The 27,206-nt window shown below is 37.7% G+C and overlaps 1 protein-coding gene across 1 annotated transcript in view; it reads left to right on the plus strand.

The window, feature by feature from the left end:
- Positions 1 to 4,612: 4,612 nt before the first annotated feature.
- The window catches only part of FARSB (phenylalanyl-tRNA synthetase subunit beta), a 36,026-nt gene continuing 13,432 nt past the window's right edge, over positions 4,613 to 27,206 (plus strand). The window contains exons 1-15 of the mRNA XM_081956376.1: positions 4,613 to 4,762; positions 5,370 to 5,425; positions 7,220 to 7,374; positions 8,793 to 8,865; positions 9,194 to 9,309; positions 9,645 to 9,795; positions 11,033 to 11,141; positions 15,108 to 15,178; positions 15,689 to 15,750; positions 15,837 to 15,888; positions 17,474 to 17,535; positions 23,016 to 23,223; positions 23,617 to 23,697; positions 24,972 to 25,064; positions 25,945 to 26,062. Coding sequence (XP_081812502.1) covers positions 4,705 to 4,762; positions 5,370 to 5,425; positions 7,220 to 7,374; positions 8,793 to 8,865; positions 9,194 to 9,309; positions 9,645 to 9,795; positions 11,033 to 11,141; positions 15,108 to 15,178; positions 15,689 to 15,750; positions 15,837 to 15,888; positions 17,474 to 17,535; positions 23,016 to 23,223; positions 23,617 to 23,697; positions 24,972 to 25,064; positions 25,945 to 26,062 — 1,465 coding nt within the window. The 5' untranslated portion in view covers positions 4,613 to 4,704. The remainder of the gene's footprint in view (positions 4,763 to 5,369; positions 5,426 to 7,219; positions 7,375 to 8,792; positions 8,866 to 9,193; positions 9,310 to 9,644; positions 9,796 to 11,032; positions 11,142 to 15,107; positions 15,179 to 15,688; positions 15,751 to 15,836; positions 15,889 to 17,473; positions 17,536 to 23,015; positions 23,224 to 23,616; positions 23,698 to 24,971; positions 25,065 to 25,944; positions 26,063 to 27,206) is intronic.

The raw sequence follows: 27,206 nt of genomic DNA on the forward strand, positions 1-27,206 counted from the left end.
ATGCGCTTCGCGGCTGGACCAGACCCATGGGGTGGAAGAGTCTAGTAAACGGTGAAGGGGTTCGGCCAGGGAAGCTTTGTGGGGAATAAAGGAGGAATAGAAATTAAGGAGGCCAAGGAAGGCTTGGAGCTCCACTTTGTTGGAAGGAGTGGGGGCGGAGAGAATGGCTTCGACCTTTGATGGGTCAGGGTGGATGCCGTTGGCATCGATGAGGAAGCCGAGGAAGGTGACAGAGGGAACGCCGAGCTGGCATTTTGAAGGTTTGAGGTGCAAGCCGGCGGAACGGAATTTTTGTAGGACCAGACGTAGGGTTTTGATGAGTTCTGATTGGTTGGGGGCGGCAATCAGAACATCATCAAAATAGGGGGTGACCCCGGGAATGCCATGGAGCAACCGCTCCATGAGTCCCTGGAAAATGCCGGGGGCCACGCTCACGCCAAACTGAAGGCGGCGACATTTGAAAGCGCCGCGGTGTGTGACGATTGTTTGCGCAAGCGCGGTCGACTCGTCGACAGGCAGTTGCTGGTACGCCTGCGCGAGGTCCAGCTTTGCGAATATGCGACCCTGGCCCAGAGTGTGCAGGACGTGCTGCACCACCGGCACAGGGTAGGGGTGTGATTGGAGGGCTTTGTTAAGTGTTGATTTGAAGTCCGCGCAGATCCTAATAGATCCGTCGGACTTCAAAGGCACGACTATGGGAGTCTCCCAGGGGGAGAAATCAACGGGTTCTAAAATGCCCTGGCCGATTAGTTTGTCCAGTTCGGCGTCGACTTTTGCTTTTAAAGCAAAGGGAAGTCGGCGGGCCTTCAAGCGGATTGGAGGAACTGACGGGTCGAGGTTGAGGGAGATAGGAGAGCCGGTATAGCAGCCTAAAGAGGGGGAGAAAACATCGGAGAAGTCGGAAAGGAGGGAGGAGATAGAGGGCGGGGTAACAGGAGGGAGGGGTGAAAGTGAGTTAACCCCAGCAATAGAAAGGCCGAGGGCCTTAAACCAGTCCAGTCCTAGAAGGGAAGCGAGGGGGTTTTTTACAATTAGCAAGGGAAGCTTTGCCTTGCGAGAACCCAAAGAGATGTTAAAGGGTCGGCAGCCCAATAGGTCTATGACATTTCCCTGATAGTCGCGTAAGCGGCAATCAGGGGGTTTTAGATGGTGAAGTTTAACCCAAGGCAGTAAGGAGTTAAGGGTGGCCCATGACATAACGGATCGGGCCGACCCTGTGTCCACTTCCATAGGGCAGGGCACCCCCTCAATGGAGATTAGGAGGTGCAGCTTACCTCGGCCCTCCAAAGTTGAGGAGGCCGAGTCTACAAGCCATTCAGGGTAGGCTTCAGCTGGGTCCCCCACGGAGAGGGAGTGCTGACGGCGGGAAGACGTAGAAGGTGGCTGACGGGCTGGAGGAGGTTGCGGCAGAGGGCTGCGGCGGTTCTGTTGGCCGGAACGGCAAACTGCAGCGAGGTGGCCTTTCCTGCCGCATTGGTGGCACAGGGCTTGCCGGAACCTGCACTGGGAGCGTTGGTGGCGGCCGCCACAACTGAGGCACTGCCGTCCATCCCGGGTGGAGAGGGTTTGAAGGCGATCGGCAGTTTGGTCTACCTCAGCATGAAAGGTAGAAGCGGTAGATGGAGCGTAGGCAGAAGAAGGTGCCGCGTAGGGAGATGGCGGCAAGTAAGCGGCATGCGGGTGCTGACTGAGGTGGCTGAAATCCGGTGTGGATTGATCAGCCATTTCATAAGCCCTGGCATCATCTACCGCAATCTTTAGAGTTAACTCAGGGCGAGCTAGGATGCGGCGATGGAGTTTTATGTCTCGTAGCCCATAGATAAATTGTTCGAGCAACGCGTCTTCCAAGTCACTAAATTCACAGAGACTTGCCTCAGCGCGGAGAGCGGCCACGTACTGGGCAATGGTTTGGCCCTCCTTTTGAATGCACCGGCGGAAATATTGCCGCCGGGCAAAACGAGACGGGGCGGGCTCGTAGTGTTGCTTGAGGCGAGCCAGGAGTTCGTCCCAGGGCAGCGAATTGGCAGGATCGGGAGCAGCGAGAGCCCTTGCAGTGGCGAACATCTCCCTCCCGCAGTAGTTCAGGAAGATTCCGCGCTTTCGTTCCTGGGTGAGGCTGACGAGATCGTGCGCTACGAGGAAGCAGTCGAACCTCTCGAGGAACGCTTCCCAAGCCTCAGCCTCTGGCCGGAACGGCGAAAAGGCAGCATTTGAAGCCATTTGCGGCACTGTATAGGGTTCCACGTCGCCCGTCCTCGTCGCCAGTGTTGAAACCTCTCGAATGAGGAGACGGAGGCGAATAAAATACAACTGTTGTTTATTGAATAAACTGTTGTTTATTGAATAAACTGACAGGAACAACACAACGAGTCGTCTGACAGCTATTTATACCAGGAGCTGTCAGACGACGAACCAATAGGGATAAAGTATTTCTCCCGCCGGCTGGCTGGTGCGCCTGGGCCAATCAGAGGATCCCTATTCTCGACTGCCCTCTGCTGGCCAGGCTCACCGGTACACAACAGATAGGATGAGATGAATTAGCTAATGAGAGCTAATTAGCTCAAAATAGATCTATACTAGTCTCCCTTTATTTATTTATTAGTACAAATACAACACAAATATAAAAAGGCAACATTAAAAATAAAAATATGGTTTTCTGCCTGCATGGTCTTCTGTGATGAGCCGAAGGACAGAAAGAGGGAGTAGTGACCTTCTTCCCATATTTAGGCATACCAGGGGTTGTAACACAAATACATACATACATACATACATACATACATACATACATACATATCTTTAAATTTAAAACAATGTCACTTTTTTCAGTCTTATTTTTGTAAAAAAAATAATGAAGGGTTTCCCATGAAAAAATATTAATTATGCCAATATTTAATGAGCTTAATATTATATTATTGTTATATGATTCAATAATTAAATATTATATAAGCCCTACAAATCTTGGTTCCAAGGTATATTCAAGACTTCTTCAACTGGTCTAGAATCAAATAGCTGTCCTGGCAGAATCTGTTTTCTTGTTTCCCATTTTTATGAAGAGGACTTACATACTACTTCTCTGCTACTGTGCTGTACAATGGGCTACCCTTTCCCTTGAAGTATGAGGGAAATTTATTTTTTAATACTCATGGACAAATTATTTAGGAAAAAACACTTGAAATGTGATTGCTGCATATATTTATTTATTTATTGTTTTTTATCTTTGGGTAATCATTTATGTGCTTTTCTATGTATATTTTCAAATTTTAGTCATATGCTAAATCAGGACCAACTCTTAGCAAGCAGGTGGATAGATTTTCTCCAGGATATTATTAATATTATACCTTGAACCTGTTAATGAATTGAATTATCTGAGAAATGTTTAATCTCTCTAATAAAGGTAATAAATCTAACAACTAAATTCCCAAGGCACATTGTTTCATTGTTGAACAGTCTACGCTGTTAAGAAATTTTTCCTATGTCCAACTATTTTACTTCTTTGTAATTTTATCTAATTGTTATTTGTCCTGCTTTTGGAATAACTTTGAATAAATGTATCCATTTTTCTGTATGGCAGTTTTTAGGTCTATTATGCCTCCCCTTATTGCAAAAAATCCACTATTGGGCTTTGTAAAGCAAACCTTCTCCCAAAACATCCTGTAGATTTTTTCTCTGCCCTTGCTATATATACTATGAGATTTCTGAATAATTAAAAAAGAAGAGGGGCTAGATAGATTTACATCCAAGCGTTGTAAGTCCTTTCGAGACTGCAATGCCGGAATGTATCCAAATAAGACTTACTTAACAAACTGTGCCTAACAATATCATGAGTTTATGTAATGTGCAAACCCGAGCATTAATACATGTGAAATTCAATAAGTGTACCTAGATTCTAAGGCAGCAATTTTATTTCTCTGGAAGCCAAATTTACTGAACAACGGGGTTGGGGGGGTCTTTGAAGATACACATGGGCATACTTTTAAGATGTGTGAACTTCAATTCTCGAAATTCTGCTGAGTGAGAATTCTACAATCGAAGTCCACACGTTTCAAAGTTGTCAGTTTGAAAAACTGCTATAAAATTACCAGGTACGATTTTACTGTATGCTGAAAGCAAATAGGAGTTTAATTTAAATAAACACAATCCCATTCATAAACCCATTTGAAATTGCGAAAAAAAACACCGTTCTATTTAAATTGATTTAGACATCTTAGACATCTGTACCTTCCTATCTCAGAGCCAGTATTCAATTTAATGCCAACATGTTAGATTGCACTAATTTACATGCAAGAAGGAACTTACACGTTGTTTCTTGTTACCAAGTTGACACACGGTGTTAGGGCGAAGCCCGTTCTACCCCATTTATCGTTCGTAGATCTATAAACCAAAACTTCTCCCTTTTTCCCGGCTGATAGAGTGGAACTGTTAGCTGTCCGCGACAAGCCTGTTCAATGCAGAACAAACTTTATACGAGCTTCTCTCTGCCGGGTTATTCACCACTTTAAGAACACGGGATTTGGACGGACTTTATACTTTTTTTATTGTTCTGAACGAAGATGTAGCCAAAAAAAAGCAGCATTTGGATCGGGCAGCAACTTAGGCACTAGTCTTTAACGTCAGGGAGTTGAAGTCCTGGGGCCTTCCTTAGTGACAATGAACCTAGCGCATGCGCCGCGAAGGAAAGTAATTGTCAGGAATTGCTAGTGAGCCATGCCGACTGTCGGCGTTAAGCGAGATCTGCTTTTCCAAGCCTTGGGAAGGAGCTACAGTAAGGAAAAGCTTGGGGGCTTGTAGTGAGCGTGTCTTTTGGTCAGAAAGTATCATTGCGATGATGCTTTGCACTAGATGTGGGGCAGTTCGGTTAAGGGTAGGAAAAGGGGACCTTAGTAGATTCGGAGCATAGTGGAGCTTTCATAAAGTTCTTGGAACTCGGGCGAAAAGGCACATTATCCTGCCCTGATTTAGTGCTTAACAAATATGTTGGGACTGCAGCCTCTGCTGCTTTTGACCAAGTCCCTGCCTTTTGTGGACTTGGCAGTTGTACTCCCGCACTTTCAGCCAGGTTGGAGATAGATTAAGTAACAATGGTAACGGGGAGGAGGGGGCTTTTATTTTCCAGCAGGAAGCCAGACAAAAACAACCTTACTTATTGATTAATACAGATTATTAGCCCACGATAGCTATGAAAATGGAAGGCTATTACATTGGTTGCTTATCAAAATTGCATCATTTCCTGTTGCTTTGTGGCCATCTCTGGCATCCTTCTGGATGACATTTAACTAAATATTAAGATGACATCAGTTACCTTTTCCCAAAAGATGCATTTATTCCATTTTAATAGATAACCAACCTTAAAAACAATATTTTTTTTGCAGCTGATGAAGAATTTGACGAACTGTGTTTTGAATTTGGTTTGGAACTTGATGAAATTGTAAGTATGTTTACTGTTATATTTATTGCAGACTCATTGTAGATGGGATAGGTGTGGTGTAATGCAAGAGTCATATAAAGCATTGTCCCCTAATTCTTCAGGATTCTGTTTTGTAAAAAAAAACACCTTACTTAACAATGAAAACTGAGTGGTTCTAATTATGCTATTACTTCCTTCTTTTTCAATAATATGTTGAGCATCTAGAAATGAATAACATGATTACCAGAAGCTGGCATGGGATTATTAAAAACAGATTATGCCAGGCAAACTTTATTGTCTTCTTTTATAAAGTGATTAAATTAGTGGATCAGGGAAATGCTGTGGATCAACTGCATTTGTGTGTAATCCTCAATGGAGCTACATCTACGCGGAGGGAATCAAGAAGTGGGGTACCTCAAAGTTCTGTCTTGGGCCTGGGGCTCTTCAACATCTTCATAAATGATCTAGATGAGATAATTTGAAACAACACCAGACTGGGGGAAATTGCCAACACTTTGGAAGATAGACTCAAGATTCAGAAGGATTTTGACAGACTTGAGCATTGGGCTGTATCTAACAAGATGCACTTCTGTGGTGTGAAAAATAAGGTCCTGCACTTAGCCAGGAAATGATAATGCATAGGTATAAAATAGGAAGTACCTAGCTCAACAGTAGTATCTGTGAGAAGCATCTAGGTGTTTTATTGGATCACTGCTTAAAAAAGGGTCAGCAATGTGCTGCACCTCCAAAAAAGACAAATTAGTTGTAGGTTGCATCAACAGAGGGATAATCTAGAACAGGGAAGTTATGGTACCATTATACTGCATTGATGGGGCCACACTTGGAATATGACACTGGGCAGCATATAATTAAAAATGATTATTATAGATTTTTATTCTGCCTTTATTATTTTATAGTAATTCAAGGCAGTGAACATACATAATACTCTTTCTTCCTATTATCTTCAAAAGAACAACCCTGTGAGGTGGGTTTCTATTGTATTCTTGTACTGTAAAGATTTTTTTAAAGGAGGCTCCCAATTTTTTGAGGGGGTTCCATTTGTTTGCGGGGTTTATGAAGCCTCCCTAAAATTGCGGTCCCCACAGGTTCATGAGAACAATATATGTTTTGTCAGGAGGCTAGCCCTGATCCTTTATCAGGTTAGGTGCGTCTCTCAGAAGCTGGAAAAATCAGAAAAGTAAACATTTGGATGTTGCTAGGATCTGGAACAGGCTGACTACTGCAAGTCCTTGGAAGAGAAGGAAGCTGGACGCTTGCAGGCTTTGGCCGGCCTGAATCTCCCCTTTCTCGCTGGATAGGAGGGAAATTAGAGGCTTGCATACTCCAGCTGATTTGCTCCCACCTGATCTCCTTTGGTGGATGAGTGGCTGCAGAGATCCAGTGATGTATTGAACACATTACTAGGCATTTGGATAGTAGTTTGTCATAAGGAGTAATGACTGCAGGGGTGCTGCAACTGCCTTAACTTTGAAACCAGGTCATAAGTCGTTTTTGGGGAGTCTGTCATAATGTTGAATGGTTGCTGAGTGGCCAGTCATAAATTGAGAACTACTTGTATTCTGTTTTTACTGCCTTCACTACTTCAAACAAGAAATTTAGGTTTCTTTTTTCTCTCTTCAAGCTTTCATGAACCTCACATCCTCTCAAAAGGATTTCGAAGCTCTCAAAAGCAACATTGGTAAACCTATATAGGAGGAATTAAAAGATATATTGCAAAAGACTTGCGCTGCTTGACATTTATGTCTGCCCATAAGTTTTTGTTTGTATGCTTTATACATTTTTTTTTAATTTTAGACTTCCGAGAAGGACATAATAAGCAAAGAAAAAGGTGATGGAAAAGCAGAGGGTGCATCAGAAACTATTCTGTATAAAATTGATGTTCCTGCTAATCGATATGATCTCCTTTGTTTGGAAGGCCTAGTCAGAGGTCTTCAGATTTTTAAAGAGAGGTAATACTCTATGACATTTGAGACTAATATTGTTAAATGCTGTATTAGGCCTATAGGTAAGCAGTCAGATGAAACAGCTCAACTCCTGAATAATTTTAATGCATTTTTGTTTCAACAACAAATCCTACCTAATAATTCAAACTTTACACTTCATAGATAGTCTTCACTTTATCAACCACTTAGTTCAGCAACCGTTTGAAATAGCGATGGTACTGAACGAGTGGTACTTACAATTGGTGATTGATATTTCGGCTGGCACAGTGCCCCCGGTCACATGATCATGATTTGGTTGCTTGGAATCTGGCTTGCGCTTACAATGGTTGTGATGTTCCAAGTCACATAATTGCCATTTGCAACCTTCCCTTTTGACTTCCCACAAGCAAAGTCAATGGGGAAGCTTGTAGAAAAGGTTACAAGTCACACAGATAAATCTCTCTAGCTTTCCTGTATTTGTGCAATGCAATGTCATGCCATCAACCTCCAGCCTTCTTGTGCTTTTGCCTGTCACTCCATCCACTCCACTAGCCTTTCTATAGTCATATTACACTGTGCCATCCATCCCCAGACTTTCCTTCACTTGCATGTGGCCTAGAGCGGGTCTTCCAAGCCTTCTCCCATCTCATATGCAGCCTGCACTGGTGATCCCAGGGCCTCCTTTTCTGTGCCACACCAATCTTCTTACCTTGGGCTGCTGTTACTTCCTGACCAATAATCTGGGATTTGCGTCACTAAGTGATGTGATCATGTTGAAATCACACTCTAAAATCATATTGCTTAATCATGGTAATCCTTATCCCAGTTGCTGTTGTAACTCAAGGTCTATTTGTATCCTTTCCGGACGGTAAAATGAGGACCCAGAATGCTGAGGGCAATATGCTGACAGTAAAGCTTTAGGGCTATAAAGCATTGTGAAGTGGTACATGTCTAAGTGCTAGTAAAGGATAGATTCAGAAATAATTGAAATTCAGATTGCTTGAATTGCTTTGGGCCCATGTAATTTATGTTTGCCTATTGTTTAAGCAATATCTTATATTACATTGAATCATAAACATTTCATGTTTATGAAACAAATTGAAACAAATTTCATTCAAAATGCATTGAAACAAATGATTTGAACAAAATAATTTAATGGCAAATTATTTCCATTTTGTTGCTATTTAGTAGCATTTAAAATATTTAAGACACAATTCTTTATTTATGATTAGGAATCTGATAATAATCAAAGAATTATCTGCTAGTGATAGGCACAATATTTCAATTTTGTTTAACTCAAAACAGCTTTTTGAATCATGCTGGAAGTATTTGTATGTTTCTGTGTGCTAGCTGAATATTGGTTGGATGGGGAAGAAGCATTAAGATGGAGACTATTTTTTATGCCTCTAAAACTGATCTTTAATATTAAAATCTTATTATTTTAGAATAAGGGCTCCACGATATAAAAAAATTACACCACCCAATGGTGAAATTCAGAGACTTAACATTAATGAGGAGGTAAGTAAAGTTGAATCCTCATCTTGATGCATAAATTGTAAATACATGTTTTTCAAATTTAAGTCAATTTTTGTAGAGGTTAGCTAAGAGTCAACAAGCATAATTTTTTTGTTATATTGAACAACTGTACTGCTGTTCTTTTCCTTTGAATTCAGACATTTAGAGAATACAATTAATACTCATTTTTAAAGTTTATAGGATTAGTTATTTTAAATGTTTTGGTTTAAGATGAAGGCTTACTTTTATTAAATAATGGATTGCTTTATGGCACTTCTAATATTTTCACCCAAATTGTCTGTTACTAAAAATTATATCTATTTTATGGCAGACTGCCCAAATCCGACCTTATGCAGTGGCTGCAGTTCTTCGTAATATAACTTTTGTCAAAGACCGCTATGATAGTTTCATTGACCTACAGGAAAAATTGCATCAAAATATATGCAGGTTAGTTGCATTCTGAAAAAGAATTTTTTTTAGTGAAATATTAAAAGTATTGAATTAGAATGTGTTTAAGTTGAAAAGAAAATGCTAAAGAACACTGTTTTTATGTGGTATTTTAAAAATCAGATGTAAATAAAAAGGGAAACGTTTACATATAATGTGTGTATTCATTTTTCAGATGCAAGTTACAGTGTAATATTCAAAGTTTATTATACATGAATAATATTTATTATATAAGAATATAACAACTGTCACTTTATCCCTATCTGTATCGGTATCCTGTTTAATTGGAATTTAGTATGTAGTAGAGATGTTAATTCATTTTGTTTTCTTTTTAGGAAGAGATCATTAGTTGCAATTGGTACCCATGATCTAGATACAATCTCTGGCCCATTTATATATACAGCTAAACCACCATCTGAAATTAAATTCAAACCATTGAATCAGGATAAAGAATACAGTGCTCCTGAAATCATGGAAATGTACAGGGTAGGTTACTTTAAAACAACTAGATATTTTTTTATTTATTTGTGATTTGATATAATTTATATGGCCACTTATCTCAACATAGTGACTTTGATTAATACAATTATAAATACATGCAAACAGCATCACATGAAAGTATAGACAAGAACTTAAATGTCTATAACCTAGAAAAAAATAAACACATAAAAACAATACACTATAACTAAGATTCCTAGTGAACTCATGGATTTGGAAAAACTGTAACCAGAATTATACACTGGACTGAGCTTTTATATCCAGCTTTTATATCTAGGAATGTTCCAAAACACTTGACCGGTAGTAGAAAAACTTGGCTCATGCAGTAATCCAGTAAACTTTTGAGCATTGCTAAAATAGGTTTTATCTTTTTTGTAAATTCATTTCTGACCTCATAGTACTATTGCTCCTTGAAACAGAGGGCTTGCCCTAACTATGATTTGTTTATTTAGATGTCATAGCATAGAACTGAGCTTGTAGGCCCACTTTTGTGACTTAGGAGACATTAGATAATAGTTCTATCTGAAAGCCTTTGATGTAGCAATCTTGCTAAAGCTAAATAGTGTTGCTTATATTGCTGTTTGGATTAGAATCCGTTGATTGCTCTTCATGTATCTTCTTATGCTTCATAGAATCAGAGCTGGAAAGAATCTTGGAGGTCTTCTTGTCCAACTTCCTGCCCAAATAAATAATCCTTCATGTATTTCTCTGCCAAATTTACTTTACTGGTTCCATTTCCCCAACAATTTTGTGTCATTGGCCTGAAATCTAATGTCCAGTAAGACAAAATCTGCTTTTAATGTTTTCCTCCCATAATGGATTTTCTTCTGATGACACTGTAAAATTATTGAATTACGGTCACAGTGTAGTGTGTACTATATTCTGTTATGAATTTGTCAACATCCAAACTCCTTGATAGTTTGCTTGTTTTATACAGATTAGCAATAAATTGAAAGCCAGTTGAGTTTTTACAGATAGTTCTATTTCGAATTTCATATCTGCTCATAGACGTTTGAATAAAGAATGTGCCATAAAGAATATACTGAGAAATTAGTGAATTGCTGATCACCTTTCTAGTATATAGTGACTTTTTCCAATGAAAAAAATCATTCACATATAACATCTACGCATCTGTTCTAGGGTTTAATGTATATTATAGAGATATTATGATACTGTATAGTGGTTTCTGAGAAAAGATATAAACATTAACTTTTGTTTGTTTTAGATGGATAGCCATCTTAGACACTATCTACATATTATTGAAAATGAACCACGTTATCCAGTTATCTATGATAGCAATGGTGTTGTTCTCTCAATGCCACCAATAATTAATGGTAAGACTTTTTTTTAGCAACATTTGTTTTAACCTCAGTTAAATGAGAGAAATAGGAAATGCCATACTGTTATAGTCTGAAATTTGTTGTATTTATTTCAGGACATGCTCCTCAATATAAGAATTTTTTTTCTGTTTCTAAGAACCTTTTCATACTTTTCGAATATATTATTAAGATCTGATTGTTTCAACTCTTTTATCAGAAATGGAATACAAACTTTTGTTAAAATTCTATATTGGCTGAAGTTCTCATATGTACTAATAAAGGCGAATGTTTGTAGCTCAGGGTTGTCATGAGGGATCCTTAGTGTTCTCTGAGCTTGCTTGTTTTCTTGCAGATGTTTCATTACCCAAACTAGCACTGAGGATGTTAGCTAATTTGGATAATGAAACGTCTGCAAGAAAAGAAACAAGCTCAGAAAGCACCAAGGTTTCATATGTACATTTAGGTATAATCTAGTCAGCAGATTAGATGCAACTGGCACATTGGATTCCTCTTCTGTCTTCATCTTTCCATATACCAGCGGTTCTCAACCTGTGGGTCGCGACCCCTTTGGGGGTCGAACGACCTTTTCACAGGGGTCGCTAAGACCATTGGAACTCTAAACTTTAAACTCTACCTCACGTTCCTCGAAACCCACCCCCTTCCAGATGGGCTCCGAAGTCATCGCCAGCCCTGCAGAGCGTCGCTGCGGCTCCACGCCATAGAAAACATAGATGCACGCGCACACCCCGTAAATTACAGCCTCAGAGACTTCGTAATGGCGGGAAAGTGTTCTCACTCTGACAAAGCGCTGCCTTGTCTTTCACAGCCACCTCGTTTCCAATTGGGGGAATCAATCCTCTGCATGGATCCCCCCAATTGGAAATGAGGCGGCTGTGAAAGATGTGTGGGGTCCGGAGCCCATCCATGCTGCCGAGGATGGGCACCGGACGGGATGCCGGTGGTGCTGGGAGCCGGGATGCGCGCGGAGGAGCCGACGGCCAGGACACTCTGAAGCAGCACCAGCCAGCATGTCCTTCAAGAAGAGCCCCAGAGGCAAGGGTGGCAGCGCCACGCCCTTCTCCACCCTGCCCATCGCCCAGCAATGCGCTGCCACCACTGCTTCATCAGGTGGGCTGGGCAGGGGGTGGGCGTGGCCTCATTTCCAATTGGGGGGAGAAATCCTCTGCATGGATCCCCCCAATTGGAAACAAGACTGCTGTGAAAGATGTGCGGGGTCCGGAGCCCATACGTGGGGTGAGGGGTCCCCCTCACGTTCCTCGTCTTCTCGGATGGGCTCCGGAGTCATCACCAGCCACGCAGAGCCTCGCCGTGGCTCCATGCCATTGAAAATAGGCCCGTGGCGTGCACACACCCCATAAAATACAGCCTTGGAGACTTTCTCTCAGGGAAAAACGCCGCTGCCAGGTACTTTTAACCTGTGATTAAAAGTGACCACAGAATGTTTGTCTGTGTGTGTGAGAGAGACAGACACACACACACACACACACAGAGTGACAGAGATGTGGGAGGGAGGGGAGAGACAGACACAGACAGACAGAGGCACAGAGAGAGAGACACACACACACACAGAGTGAGAGATAGACAGACACACACACAGAGTGACAGAGATGGGGAGGGAGAAACAGACAGAGAGAGACTCAGAGAGAAAGGCACACACAGAGTGAGTGATTGAGTGAGTGAGAGACAGACAGACAGTCAGACAGACAGAGACACACACACACAGAGTGAGAAATAGACACACACACACACACAGAGTGACAGAAATGGGGGAGGGAGGAGAGAAACAGACAGAGGGGAGGGAGGGGGAGAGAGACAAAGAGCCACACACAGAGAGACAGACAGACAGACCCAGAGAGAGAGCAACAGGGAGACAGAAAGAGAGAGAAAGAGAAAGATATTCTCTTAATACATAGATATATTAAGAAATATTTCACAATATATAATTACATATTGTTTTTGTGATTAATCACTATGCTTTAATTATGTTCAATTTCTAACACTAAAAATACATCCTGCATATCACTATTTACATTACGATTCATAACAGTAGTAAAATTACAGTTATAGAGTAGCAACGAAAATTATTTTATGGTTGGGGGCAATGGTGGGTTTCAAAAATTTTTAGAACCTCTTCTGTAGGTGTGCCCTGCTTTGTGGGAGTGGCTTGCCGGCCATGTGACCGGGTGGGAGTGGCTTGCCAGCCATGTGACCAGATGGAAGTGGCTTGGCAGTCATGTGACTGGGTGGGCGTGGCAAACTTGTAAAATGTGGTGAAACTCACTTAACAACGCTCTTGCTTAGCAACCAAAATGTTGGCTCAGAAACTCTGGCATTTGAAGCATGCAAGTCTTAAAGCTGTCAAATTACAAGACCCTTGCACCCCTGACCCTTTAGAAAAAAAAATACCCCAGGGGTGTTCAAACTTGACAGCTTTAAGACTTGTGGACTTCAACTCCCAGAATTTCTCCTCCAGTTATGTTGGCTCAGGAACTCTGGCATTGAAGTGTGCAAGTCTTAAAGCTGTCAAGTTACAAGACTCTTGCACCCCTAACTCTTTAGAAAAAGAACCCCAGGGATGTTCAAACTTGACAGCTTTAAGACTTTAAGGTTTAGATAGTACTCTTAGAGGTGGGCGGGGCGATTGGTGAGCCAGCCAATCAGTGAGCGGCGGGCGGGGCAAGCGTGGTGCGGACAGGCAGGGGGAGGGAGCTGGAACCAGTCCTAAACAGCATGGTAGATTTGTAGAACCTCTTCTATAGGCGAGGTTAGAACTAGCAGGAACCCACCCCTGGTTGGGGATCACCACAACATGAGTAACTGTATTAAAGGGTCGCAGCATTAGGAAGGTTGAAAACCACTGCCATATACTGTACATCTGGAACATATTTGGGAAAAGCTCCCAAGATAAGAAAATAGGGGAAACATCATAGATAACTAGAAGCTCACTTCCATGATGTTGGATATGGCTTACTGTTATGAAATGCATTTCTACATGTCATTTTAAAAAGCTCTAAGGTTACAGATTTTTCAACAATTTAATTTTAGAATGAGACTGAGTATCTTTGTGTAAAGTAAAGAACAAGAACACAAAAACCCATTATGGGAACAGATTGAGGCTCCTAGTGAATCCTTGTGGGAAGTGTATTTGTACTTCACAGGAAACCAGAATTTCAGAATTCTTGCTTACAGTTGGGGAAGCGAAAGTGCTACAGCATGCTGCTCAGATTGCAGACATTCATTCCTATTATGAAGCAACATAGTTAAGGAATCCTGGATAGCAGTAAGTAGCAGTTTGTTTCTCGTGACATAGGAACTGGGGATTCTGGTCTGCGAAAACATAGAACTGACTTGGGATTACACTTAATATATACCTGCATGTTCTTTAACAAGTTTCAAAGAAATATAAATAATCTATACATAGATGCAACAACATTGTCTTTAGCTATAGGCAGTATTGCTTCATTTTTCAAAGAATAACCGTTGCAATTTATTGCAGTTCAAATGACATTACTTTCTTAGGAAAGCTATGATACTTATACAGGCTGTAACCACAATTATCACCATAATATTATTATAAAATTATAGCAAATGTAGAACTTTCCACTGACTAAATTGTATCCTTCACCAGTAATTTCACCTCCAGGGCCTGGTCCCCCAAATAATGTAGGTGTAATCATGTCTATACATCTGGATTTCAAAGTCTTCTCAAATATCCTGGTACAAAACTATGGACAGCTATAAACAAGGAGAAACAAGAACTTTCAGGACCTGCAAGCTCTTGTTCATTTAAAGACAGATCACTTGGATCTCAGTATGCATATTTATTCTGCTGGTTGTTAGGTTTTCTAGTACTGTAGTTCTAATTCCAGTATTCAATAGAAAGATCTGCAAACCTCACTCTTTTATATTCAAGAACACAAAAAATTGCATCTTCAATTCCAGTGTATTTCTGTTTTTTAGGAGAACATTCCAAAATTAGCCTCAACACTAGAAATGTATTCATTGAGTGTACAGCCACAGATCTTACCAAGGTAAATACCCTTGACCAGCAAACTGTGGAGCAAAATTAATCTTGACCTACAAAATAAAATAAGAATGATGTCCCTTTGAAATTGACTTTAACTGCTGACCAATGTTTGTTTTTAGAAATAATACCTTCTTCACAGTGCATATAAAGAATACATTTGATGCTTTATAAAAGGATTTAAAAATGTTAGATCGTAGCAATCAATTGTTGGGTTTATTTTTACTTCTCTAGAAATTAAAATGTATATAAATGTATATAATGTAATCAAATACTCAGAGTTTGGATCTTTTGTCAGCTTCATAGACATGCGGGCACTTCATTTGTTAATTAGTTTAGTTAATAATTTAGTTGCCTAGTTTTTCATGACATTTTTGAAAAACTAATACATTTTTTATGAACTGATATTGTAATTTTGTATTTAAAACATTCATTAATTTAATACAGTTACTTACAGTATAGTATTTAATAATTAAATACTTCAATGTAAGAAATAGGTGTGCTTTCTGTCTTTCAGGCAAAAACTGTACTCGATATCCTGGTTACAATGTTTAGTGAATATTGCAATAAGCCATTCACGTGAGTTAGTCTGACTTTGCCTTTTATAACAGTATGCATGTTTGTTGTAACCTCTGCTTTAGTTCTGTGTTTTTGCTCTCTTTAAGGGTTGAAGCAGTAGAAGTAACTTATCCTAATGGAAAAAGCTACATCTTTCCAGTAAGTATTACAAAAGCTAACGTAAGAGTTTTTATATATTTAAGAATCAGAACATTTTTGGAAAGGAAAGCCAGTAGATGTAATTTTTTCCAGATATTTTGTCTTCTGAAAGTAATTCTGGACATTTGTCTTTATTACTCCTTCTGAGTTCCACAGATCTTCCTTACTGAATGGTATTATTACTATTTCGCACGCTGCTCTATTTAATATAGTAAGACATACTGGTTGCCCAAGGTATATTTTAAAGTGTTGCTGTACCAAATGGGTAGCACTTCCCACTGCAGTGCATTTTCAAACTTCATATTCTATCTGAACGAAATTGCTTCATTTGTGATTTACCAAAGCACGGGCATCGTCCTCAGGATGTTGAACCTATAGAATATAATTAAGTTGTTGTTTTTTAATCAGAAGTAAATGATAGTGGTAAAGATAATCCTGGTGAATTAGAAAGTTCTGTGGAAAGAAACTCAGTTTGTCTTCTGGTAAATGAATGTTCTGTTTGGATTTCAAATTTGAATAATTTTAATCTTGAACGTTCCATGTATTGACGTGTAAATCAGTTGTGAGTATTGCAAGCTAGGCTACATTTTGGAAATGTTTTGAACTAAAAAAAATGAAGTGTTCAAGAGAGCAGTTTTACCTTTAAAAATGCTGTTTGGCACGCCAAACAGTTTATTTCAAATTCCAAATAGTTTTAATTCAAAAAAAATTCTTGATACCTATTGTGTTGTGATCTTCTCTGTCCATTGGAAGTCATTTAATAAAGAACTAAGTTCCCTATTGCATGCCATTATACTGGTAATATTTATGTTTTCCCAGGTTCAAAAGATTTGCTTATGTCTAACCCATGTATAAATTCTGTAAGAGGTTTTTTTTTGTCTATATCTTAAAATAAATGATTACAATGCAAAGCATAGTTGAAATCTCAGATTTCTTACATTTTAACTATATAAGGAAGCAGACATTTTTCCTTCTCAGAGAACTTCTAATAGAGATATTATTCTGATCTTTTGGAGAAGATCTTCCTGCAAAAAAAAAAAAGAGTGGAAAAACAGAACACTATGGATCTTGCATATATTGAAAAATAACACAATTCTTAGCCAATGCAAAATATATAACATATAATATACTAACAAAGTAGAGGCTGCACATATTTTTAGTAACAGCAGGTCCCAGAACATAATGACTGAGTACTGCTCCAAATATCAGAAGGTGATTCGCTTGTCTATAACAAGTAGTTAGTTATATGGAGGAAGATGTTGATAAGTTCTTGACATTTCTCTGCCTGATAATGCAACCTGGAGAAGCTTTTTAAAACCTGGGATAGTTCATATTCATGTATAGCTTTTGTTTTATGCATATCTGATGCTAATGTTGTGTTAAATGGTTGTTCATATGATAGATGGTTATGAAAAGTACTGCTATCATATGTTCAATCAGGAAGATTGATTACATTGTTTAATAATGATTACTAATAATATTTTAAAATAGTAAAACTCTGATTAGCAATATTTAGTTGAAAACTAAGTTTGTTCTAGAAGTCTAATGATATAAGAACAATGATTCTTGTGTCATCAATTTTTAGGAGCTGCCCTATCGTCGTGAAAAGATAAAACCTGAAATAATTAATAAGAAGATAGGAATTAGGTATGTTCTTTTTCTTCAGAAAATGCATATAGAATGCTATTTACCGCATCTGTGATAAGATTTCGGTGTGATTGGTTTTAGCCAATGGTATTTTTTATAAAAGTAGGCAGGACTGGTCATAATTCATTAGAAGTATATTTAATCAGACTTCTTGGTTTCTTCTACAAACTGTAATGCTATTAAATCACAACTTAGTAAATGGGATAGCTTGCAAAGTAGTCTCTAGATTTGAGATCCTAGCTTGAATAGGATACTGTGAGCATGCTCAGAATAAAACTGGTGGCAACCCTAACGACGTTCCAAGATGGCTCCAAGGTTAATACTGTTACTTGGAACCCTGACAACTGGCTTTGGTTGTGCATGTGGCATACTGAGCAAAATGAAGTTCTCACCTTGAGCAGAGAACGCTGCTTGTGGTATAAGTACAATTTAGGTTTGTGACACCTAATCTATAATTTACCTACTTAAAAAAAATCTATGACAAAGCCAGATTGCCAAAAGCATGATGGATAGCAAAGGCCCATCTATGAGTCCCATCCAGCAATGATCTCAGTGTATAGAAGATTGCAGCTAGGATTATAAGGCAGGTAAATGATAAACAGCATGAATGAAATGAAAAAAGATGGATACATTGTGTATCTGCGACTGTGAGCAAAACAAAAAAATTGTGAACTTGGAAACTGATTTGTTAATGATTGTTGTATGTTATACTCCACTAAATGGTGACAAGGAAGGAATCAGGTTTTTGAGAAAAAATGCACAATATTCTGAAAGAATATAATCCTGGGAACAAAGTGATTAAATTAGATGACATGAATGTGTGACTGAAACAAGAGACCTAAATAAATGTTGGGATACTTGGTGAATTTTTATTTAGAAAACATCAATTTCGAATATATGATTTAAGCATCGTTTAATTCATTTGTACACATGGCAAAGGAAAGAATCTAAATCTAACCCTAACCCTAAATTTAAATGTATGATTGGTTTGTTTCTAATAAAATATGCAGAGAATTAGTGAGAAATAAAAGGTGCACATAAGATCTAACATAGGAAAAACTAATCCTGAAGGGGGAAAGAATGGACGTTTTCTAGAAGAAAAGGAAGACAAAGTGAAACTTGTAAAAGTAAAAATAGAACAGTTACTGAAGAGAAAATATGAAAGACAAAGGGAAAGTCAGAATTCTCTGTCAAAATAAATGAGAATATAGATTAACAAGAAAAAATATTTGGCAGAATATAAAAATGTATAAATGTAAATATAAGAATTCTAGCAGACCACAAGGTGTCACAAATCTCCTGCTAGTAAAAGCTAACGGGCTTTTAAGGCTTAGCCCAGGATCTTTGAAAGTTTGGTTCAAATTGACAAGCATGTCAAGGCTCTTAAATTGTGCAGAGATATAAAAATGATAGCACACAAACAAAAATTAAACCTGGTGTGGTTCCAATGAGATAATTGTCTAGTCTTTGCCAAATAACAGTCTTTAATCAGATTTTCCTTCTGATTTCAATTTTCCTAGAATGTGCTTTTTTGTTTTTATGGAAGTTTCAAACTTTAATTTGGGACTAAAAGAGAATGATCTCAGCTTTCTCCTTCTCTCCTTCCTGCCACACAGCTGCTTGATCTTCTCCCATCCTTTGGAGATCTGCTTGCTGTCTTGCACAAGCACAAAGACTCTCCCTTTTAAAGAGGGAGGGATGTGAGTTTTTGCTTTCTATGTGATAAAGACCATGCCTCTTTCTTAGTCTATTGGAACTAGTTGCTGCTAGTGAATGTGGGCAAGATTTTCCAACATGTCCATTCATTAATATGATAAAATGAATAGGCCTGAATTATCTGAACACAGATTTCAGTAGAGTTTTTCAGTCACTCTGTTATCAGATCTAATCTGGTAAACCTATTCTTTATCTTCATCACATATTTATTTACTGATTGATTGAATATATAGTCAGAGACCAAAAGAAAACAAAAACAAAAGATAAACCATCATTGAAGTTTAAGCATTCAAACCCAGAGATAAACAACAGCTTGGGTGGGATATTGACTTGGTTTATAGGATTAATTCAGCCTATGCAAGAACACATAATGTTCCAAGGGAAGTTCATGTTAAATTTCTTAGAAAAACCACAAGAGGTGAGGTTCTAGGAGCTCAAAGGGGAGGACCATTAAAATATAAGGATAAAGAAATAACCATTCTTAAGCAGATCCCAAAGAAAGTAAGAGATAAGAGAAGGAAATATACCTTCTTAGCAAAAAAATTATATAATAATGGGATTTGGTTCAGGTTGCTGTTACCAGAAGGCATGTTGATTTTTTGGGAGGGCAGTAGAATTAGAATTAATACAGTTGCGGAAGCAGAGGCTTTCATGAAAAAACATACTGCTCTATTAAGTGATGTGGGGGATCCTACACAATATACAAAGCAGGGAGGGGCTGAGGCTCTGCCAGTGGGTGGGGGGGGAAGAGGAGACAACAAGAAGACTCAGATCACAAAAGTGAATTGAAACACTATTTTAAACGTTGTTACAATGTATTTTTAAGGAAGTGACAAAAGTAAAATGATTGAAACATATTGATGATTTGGTGTTAAACTTAAAACTGCTAATATCTATGTAAATGTTCATAGTTTTCTATTTTTCCTTTTTGTAAAAGTTGCGAGACCCGGGGGGGGGGGGCTTCTCCCCCCCCCCCCCCCGCACGATGTAGCTGTCAAAATGTTCCATAACCTCTTAACCTTTTTCCCTTGTAAAAATTTTTTAAAACCAAACCCAGCATTTTCTGGCAGCAATAATAATTGAGCATATTCTGGAAACTTTCATAGGAGTTTTGGTAGATTGATTTGCTGCTAGAAAGTGTTTAACCTATATTTAAGGCCAATCTATATATTAAATGAAGTAAAGGAAAATATTAACTCAGTGCCAAATGTGAGACAATGGAAAACTTTGCAAGATTGCAAAACTTACAATGGTTTCATTTAACCAGGGACAGAGAGACTGAGTATGGGATGTTACTGAATGTCAATACCTCTGAGAATTAGATGTTAAATTCATTAATATAAACCCTCTTGTATGTAAAATGGAAAGAAAGTATACCATTAATGAATCCTTAACAGTAGTTAAAGCTTCATTCTGTAGTTCCAAGTCCAATTTCTCAGTGAAGATAACCTGGACCAAGCATTCATCCCACAAAGTAGTTTTAGTACTATTTCAAGCAACTAATTATCATATGGACCTTATCGAAACATACCTTCATTAATGAAATCCACGTGGCATAGTTCTTACAAATTTCAACCGAATTGTTTATAAAATTAGGGTTTCTTTGTAGATGAAAAGTTGAGCACTATATAGCAAAAGCTTTAGCATCTTGAATTGAAACAATTTAATGGCTGCAGTATCAGAATTATCATTACAAAGTAATGAATTTCAGTATACATTGGAGGCCTTTTGGACAAGTATTTTAATTACTCATCCCTCCTCTCCTTAATGTGCATTCAAAGAGCTATTAAAAGACAGTTCTTCAAGAGAGCATTTGGACAAAATTTAATTGATTGTCATCCTGTTCCAAACATAGCACTTGTTGTTATTTAGATATGTTAGGTTGGTATGAGGATTGGTGATTGTTTTCCTTTCTCCTGGCTTTAATCTTATACCTTGGTTTATTGTGAGATGCTTGGATCCTTTGGGAAATTAATGGAATAGAAATTAAAGTAAATAAATAAAGCATTATAAATATTTAATAAATCATAAATCAAAGCCAGAGTAAATGGTGATCTATACATGTGGTTGCCAGTTTCTTCCATAAACTCTCTTTAGGAATGGAATGAACAATTGCCTAAAGAATAATTCTTTGGCAGCTGAACTATTTTCCTGCCAGAAGGTTTAAAATGATATATTGCTTAAAAGTTGATTGATCTGGTTTAAAGCTATCTTGCTTCTTAGCCAGCAACTTCACTTGGATCATTGCATCAACACATTTATTATAACGGGATTTGGCAGAGAGGATTTATTGTTAATATTTAATAAGCTAATTGGTTGTAAATTAACCAGCTTGGTCTTCCCTCTCTTTGGTAAATATTAAAATAGTTATAGATTGACTTCATTGAGAATTCATTGCCAGAATTTTTGTCAACTTTTACATCATCTAAATTCCTAAAGGGGTGTACTGTATAGTTAAAAGAACAAATTTTATCAAGAAGATTTTAAGGACTAAGACAACCAGTTGTTTTAAAAAAACCTTTTTTTGCAGTAAGTTTTTTTATTTTATTCACTGTTAAAATATAAACTCTAAAAAAGAAAAAATACAAGAACAAAGCAAAGCTAAGACATTTAAAAAAGAATGTAGGAAAAAGTAACGGGGGGGGGGGTGTACATAGATTGTTCCTCCTAGTTGAATACCAATAAATATATTTCAACAATAATAGTTTCTTCCCTTGTGACCCAATCAATTTGACCAGACATCTTCTAATATACTGTATATAAACTTCAAAGCGCTCTGTTAACAACAAAAGTTCAAGTCCCTGTCCAGCACCCATATGTCCATCACATGATCCAATCAGGCACCATCCAAAACTGGAGATGCTTCCCAGTCACACCATCGCAGCTGCAGGGCAAGGTGTCCTTGACTTTCTGAAGAAGGAATGTTATTTTGAGTATATATCACCCATACTTCATATAATCCCCCCTCCCATTTTCCCACAGCAGATAATGTGGCAGGCCTGAAGGCCCAATGCAAAATATGGTTTCTAGGTCTGACAGTTACTTTGTTTGACCAAAGTTAAAATAAGACATGCTTCTATGAAACTGGGAATCCTGTATATACATTTTGTTAGCAGTAAGACTAAAATATTCATGATTTATTGATTTGCACATGAATAAGGATGAGTTGTGAAAAGAAGAGATTCTTACATGTAACTTTATATACAGTGAAAAATCACTACGTTTGTACTTGTTAGGATAAAGACTGGAAATCACTTTAAATTTTTCCTTTCTCTTATTTTTTCTCTTCTTTTCGTTCTTACACTTTCTATTCTCTCTTTTTCTTTCTGGGTTGAATTTGTAATTGTATTATCTTCTATCTTTTTAAAAAACAATTATTTCAAAAAACCCAACTTCTACAACATATTATATAGTTTGGATTAATAGGGGAAAAAACAAAACCATTTATGCATCTATTGGTGATTTTCTCTTAGCTGTATATTAAGGTATAAATGGTAACTTGATTGGGAAGTGGAAAGCACTTTGTATATACTGAAAATGCCAGCGTTTGAAAGTATATTTGTTATTAAAAAGTCTAATGAACTTATACCTGCTCAGCTTCATCAGGATTTGTATTGTACCTCTGAAAATAATTATTTCATGTCCAGGCTTGATTTATGAGGGTACCTAGCTATTTTGAACTACAATGCTTGAAAGTTACTGATGAAAGCACATACTTTTTTTTCAAAACATTCCTTAAAAATTACTTTTGTGTTTTGTTTTAGTGAGACACCATCAAACCTTGCAAAGCTGCTTACTAGAATGTGTTTGAAGTCACACGTCATAGGGAATGGGAACAATATAGAGGTTGAAATCCCACCTACAAGAGCTGATATTATCCATGCATGTGATATCATAGAAGATGCAGCAATAGCGTTTGGCTATAATAACATTCAGATGACGATTCCAAAAACGTACACCATAGCTAATCAAGTAAGATTGCACCCTTAAAGTAAACAGTCTGTATTGTCAATTAAAAGGCTAGAAGTTTGCCAGAAGAGTTTGTAGAAGGAAACTGTGTCTAAGAATTAAAACATTTTCTGTCCTGTCTTGTAGCAAGGGGAGTTTACCATAGCAAGGATACAAAACAGATGCCTAACTGATCTGAGAATTTCAAAAGATCTGCAATGGATGGGCTTCCAGCAAGGCAAAGTTTAAACCTGGAGGCCGTGTATTCAATCTCTAATTGGGAAATGCATTTCCTTTGCAGAGACCAGATGTAACTGTTTGGTGTTATTCCATTCTTTTTTTAAGGGTAAACTAACAATGATTTCCATAAATATGCGATATTCATTGAGCAGAAAGAACTTTTATTTTCTCTTCTAGTTTCCTCTCAATAAACTCACAGAACTTCTGAGGCAAGATTTGGCCGCAGCAGGATTTACCGAAGCCCTCACTTTTGCTCTGGTATGTGTTTAATAGATTCTGTTTCTTGAAAATAAGATTTCATTAGAGGGTACTGCATCCTAAAAAGAGACAGACTGCAAAAGCACTCCACAATTGTGAAGCCTTGTTTTCTTAATATCTCCAGTATATATTTCATATATGATGCTATATTAATAGTAAAATGTGATTGTTGCAGTGATTCATTTTGTCTTGTCTAATTAGGGCACAAGAAGGAATCATAATAATATTCTGATTTTATGAAGAATGCTGTTGATAAAGTTGCAAACTAGCTTCAGCATATTCAAAGAATGAGAATTAGTTTTCTTGCACTATTTTCAAATCTGAAAATTCAAACTATGGTGACTGTTCAATTGTCACCTTTATAGAAAAAAAAGAGGTTTCAAACCACATTCAGTGTCTTTATTTGTAATGCAAATACTAATATTTATGTCAGCAGACATCAGTAGATTAAAGCAGGGATCTACCTTGGCAACTTTAAGACTTGTGGACTTCAAGTTGCCAAGGCTGGAGACCGCGGGATTAAATGATTCAATTGCTGAGTATTCAGAATGATGAAAGCCTCTTTGCAAGAGCTAGCAGCCTCACCTGCTTTGAACAAAACATGTGGCTTTTTTGAAGAAACTTCAAGAAGACTATAGTAATAACCTACTCAGTTTAAATTAGGTTTCAGCACTGAAACAGCCACAGTTGTCCGATAGACTTCTCTGTGCTTATTGACAGTAACATAGTTCCAGATAATTCATCTAAGGATAAGAAATGGAAGATAACGTTTTACAACTCCTTCCAGATAGGTATTTTGCAGCATGTGGTCTGCACATAATGTAGCTCTCTTCCTTATTAAAGCCTATCATTTTACATGACTGCTGAGTTGTTTTATAAGCTGATGCTGATAGTCTCTGCGTGCATGTACATGCACAATCCTAATGGAGGTTTGAGGTTCCAATTTTTAGTGGTTTTGCTCCTACTTGAATGGTGCTGAAAGAGTTTTGTAATAGCCCAGCGGCACTGATAATGCCAATCTTTTCAGCAAGGTTTCAGATTAAGGTTTTTTTTTTAAAAGTCTAAAATGTTATACAAACTGTTATTCCTTAAACAGTGATAATTAAAATCCTCAAGGGCATAATTATAACAATAAAATATTACTACATTAGGTATTACCGTAACATGAAAATTAACTCATTGTTGGGGGTTGGGCCTCCTTTCTTTTCTTCTTCTTGCAGTTAAGTTGTAATTTAAGATGATTAAATACATTGACTTCCCGTATCTATGTACAGTGTTCCCAAGAAGACATCGCTAGTAAGTTGGGGATTGATATTTCTGCAACAAAAGCTGCACATATAGCCAATCCAAAAACAGCTGAATTTCAGGTGAGGACTACAAGAATGTCAGTATGAATCTGAAAAAAATTGTTGCAAGCCTATCCATAAAATAGCTTACTGGATTTAGACCTCCAAGGAATCATATCTGTCTGGGAGAGTACATCTGTTACATTACTACAGCTTTTTTTCTCCTTTTATGAAGTTCCAAAGTTAGGAAATTATTATCAGCAATGTTTGTGTCAGCAATTGTAGATTCTCAAAATGGGACTATTTTGAGGAAGGTTCCAGTTTTGGAACCAAAATTCCTCTAAATCTCAGGAACATTCAGCTTTATCAGGATGGGTCTTTCCTAAAGCCAGCATAGCAAAAGCCATCTTGAAAAAAAGCCCACTCAAATTATATTAGAGTGTAATACCCATACATCGTATGCCTGGCCAGCAGGCAAGGTTGTGAATGACACAATGCATCACCTTCATATTCTTCCCAACCTTATGCATTGATTTTCTAAAGTAGAAGCTATTAACATGCCTACTTTTGTTCAATACTTTTATAGTTCTCACTTGTGAAGGCAAAAATCTTTTATAATATTTAATTTTATCCATTTTCAACATTATTTAATATGTATTAATATGCAAATTAATATTTTCCATGAGCCAATGTTGTTAATACTGAGCTTTGTTGACAGATAATAAAAGAATGAGAATTACTGCTGAATCAGGGAGAAATATGGATTAAGCATTTATGGTCAATTGTGTAGATATTAGTTTATTAAATTATTAGCCTGCTTTTAAGTTAACCAAAATACTGAAAAGCAGCTTATTTACTTGATACTCTTTCCTAATAACAACCATGTGAAAACCCATTTTATGCTAGCAGCTTGTCATTTCAGGGAAGTGTAATTTATCAAGCACCTTATGTGTCCTCACAGGTCGCACGGACTACATTGTTGCCTGGACTCTTGAAAACTATTGCAGCTAATAAAAAGATGCCTTTACCTCTGAAACTCTTTGAAATTTCTGATATTATAGTGAAAGATTCCACCATGGGTAAGAAAATGCTCATTCATTTAGTGTAAATATCAGGGATGTAAGTCAGTTCACCATAACTAGCATCCATAGTAAAAGAATATGGTATCCTTACTAGACCTGTTTTTTCTTTTTCTATGCTCACATATGATTATGTTCAGCTTTTATGTGCAATCTCCCAGCAAGAGGAATGCATAATTTTGGCATCTTTGCCATGGTCTCAACCTGCACTACTTGTTATAATCACTGTATTTTCCTAAATCTGTACATATGCTTAGCCTTCCTAAAGAAATGTGGCTTTTTTTAAGCATCTGATATATGCAAAGTGAGTAGCCCTGGTGGATCTTAAAACATCCTTGCCTGTTTTGGATCCAAAAACTATACCTCTAATTTCGGTTAAAATATATTCCTTTAAACTTTTTATCTTTTTTCCCATTTCAAGAAACTTAAACAATGCAGGATTTTTAGTCTGGATTATGTTATGCTAAATAGCAATAGCACTTAGATTTATATATCGCTTCATAGTGCTTTAAAGCCCTCTCTAAGCCATTTACAGTGGCATGCTTTACTGAATAAATCTCAGCTGTCTGGATTCACGCAAACTAAGCTGGGTTAATAAAATATTAATTTGTGGAAATATGTTAAAGAGCCGAGAATGCAATACTGCAAGCTACTTCTGCTGACTGCCGGCTGCAACGGGTTCAGCAGTTCGAATCTCACTAGGCTCAAGGTTGACTAAGCCTTCTATCTTTCCAAGGTGGGTAAAATGACGACAAGAGACTGACTCTGTAAACCACTTAGAGAGGGCTGTAAAGCACTGTGAAGCTGTATATAAATCTAAGTGCTATTGCTATTGTATTAACTGATTGCTTTAAGATCCTTTGTTACAAAACTGTATTATGAAAAAGCTTGTTTTTAAATGTATATTCTAAAACCCTTTAAAGTCATTGCTTCTGCTTTTGAAAATGATAAAACTAAGACATTTGTTAGCCATCACAGTTTTATTAATTAGCATACTTAATAGAATCCAAACTATGTTGCCAAATGTTTCACCAATGCTTACTTTTGGTTAAATTGATTTATTGGCTATTGTATTTGGTCAGTACTGTTTAACATTGTGTAAACATTTGTCAGTTAGAGTATAAATATTTTCCATTAATAGATA

The sequence above is a fragment of the Natrix helvetica genome, assembly GCF_964273705.1.
Source record: "Natrix helvetica genome assembly, chromosome: 5".
In the NCBI taxonomy this organism is placed as follows: Eukaryota; Metazoa; Chordata; class Lepidosauria; order Squamata; family Natricidae; genus Natrix; species Natrix helvetica.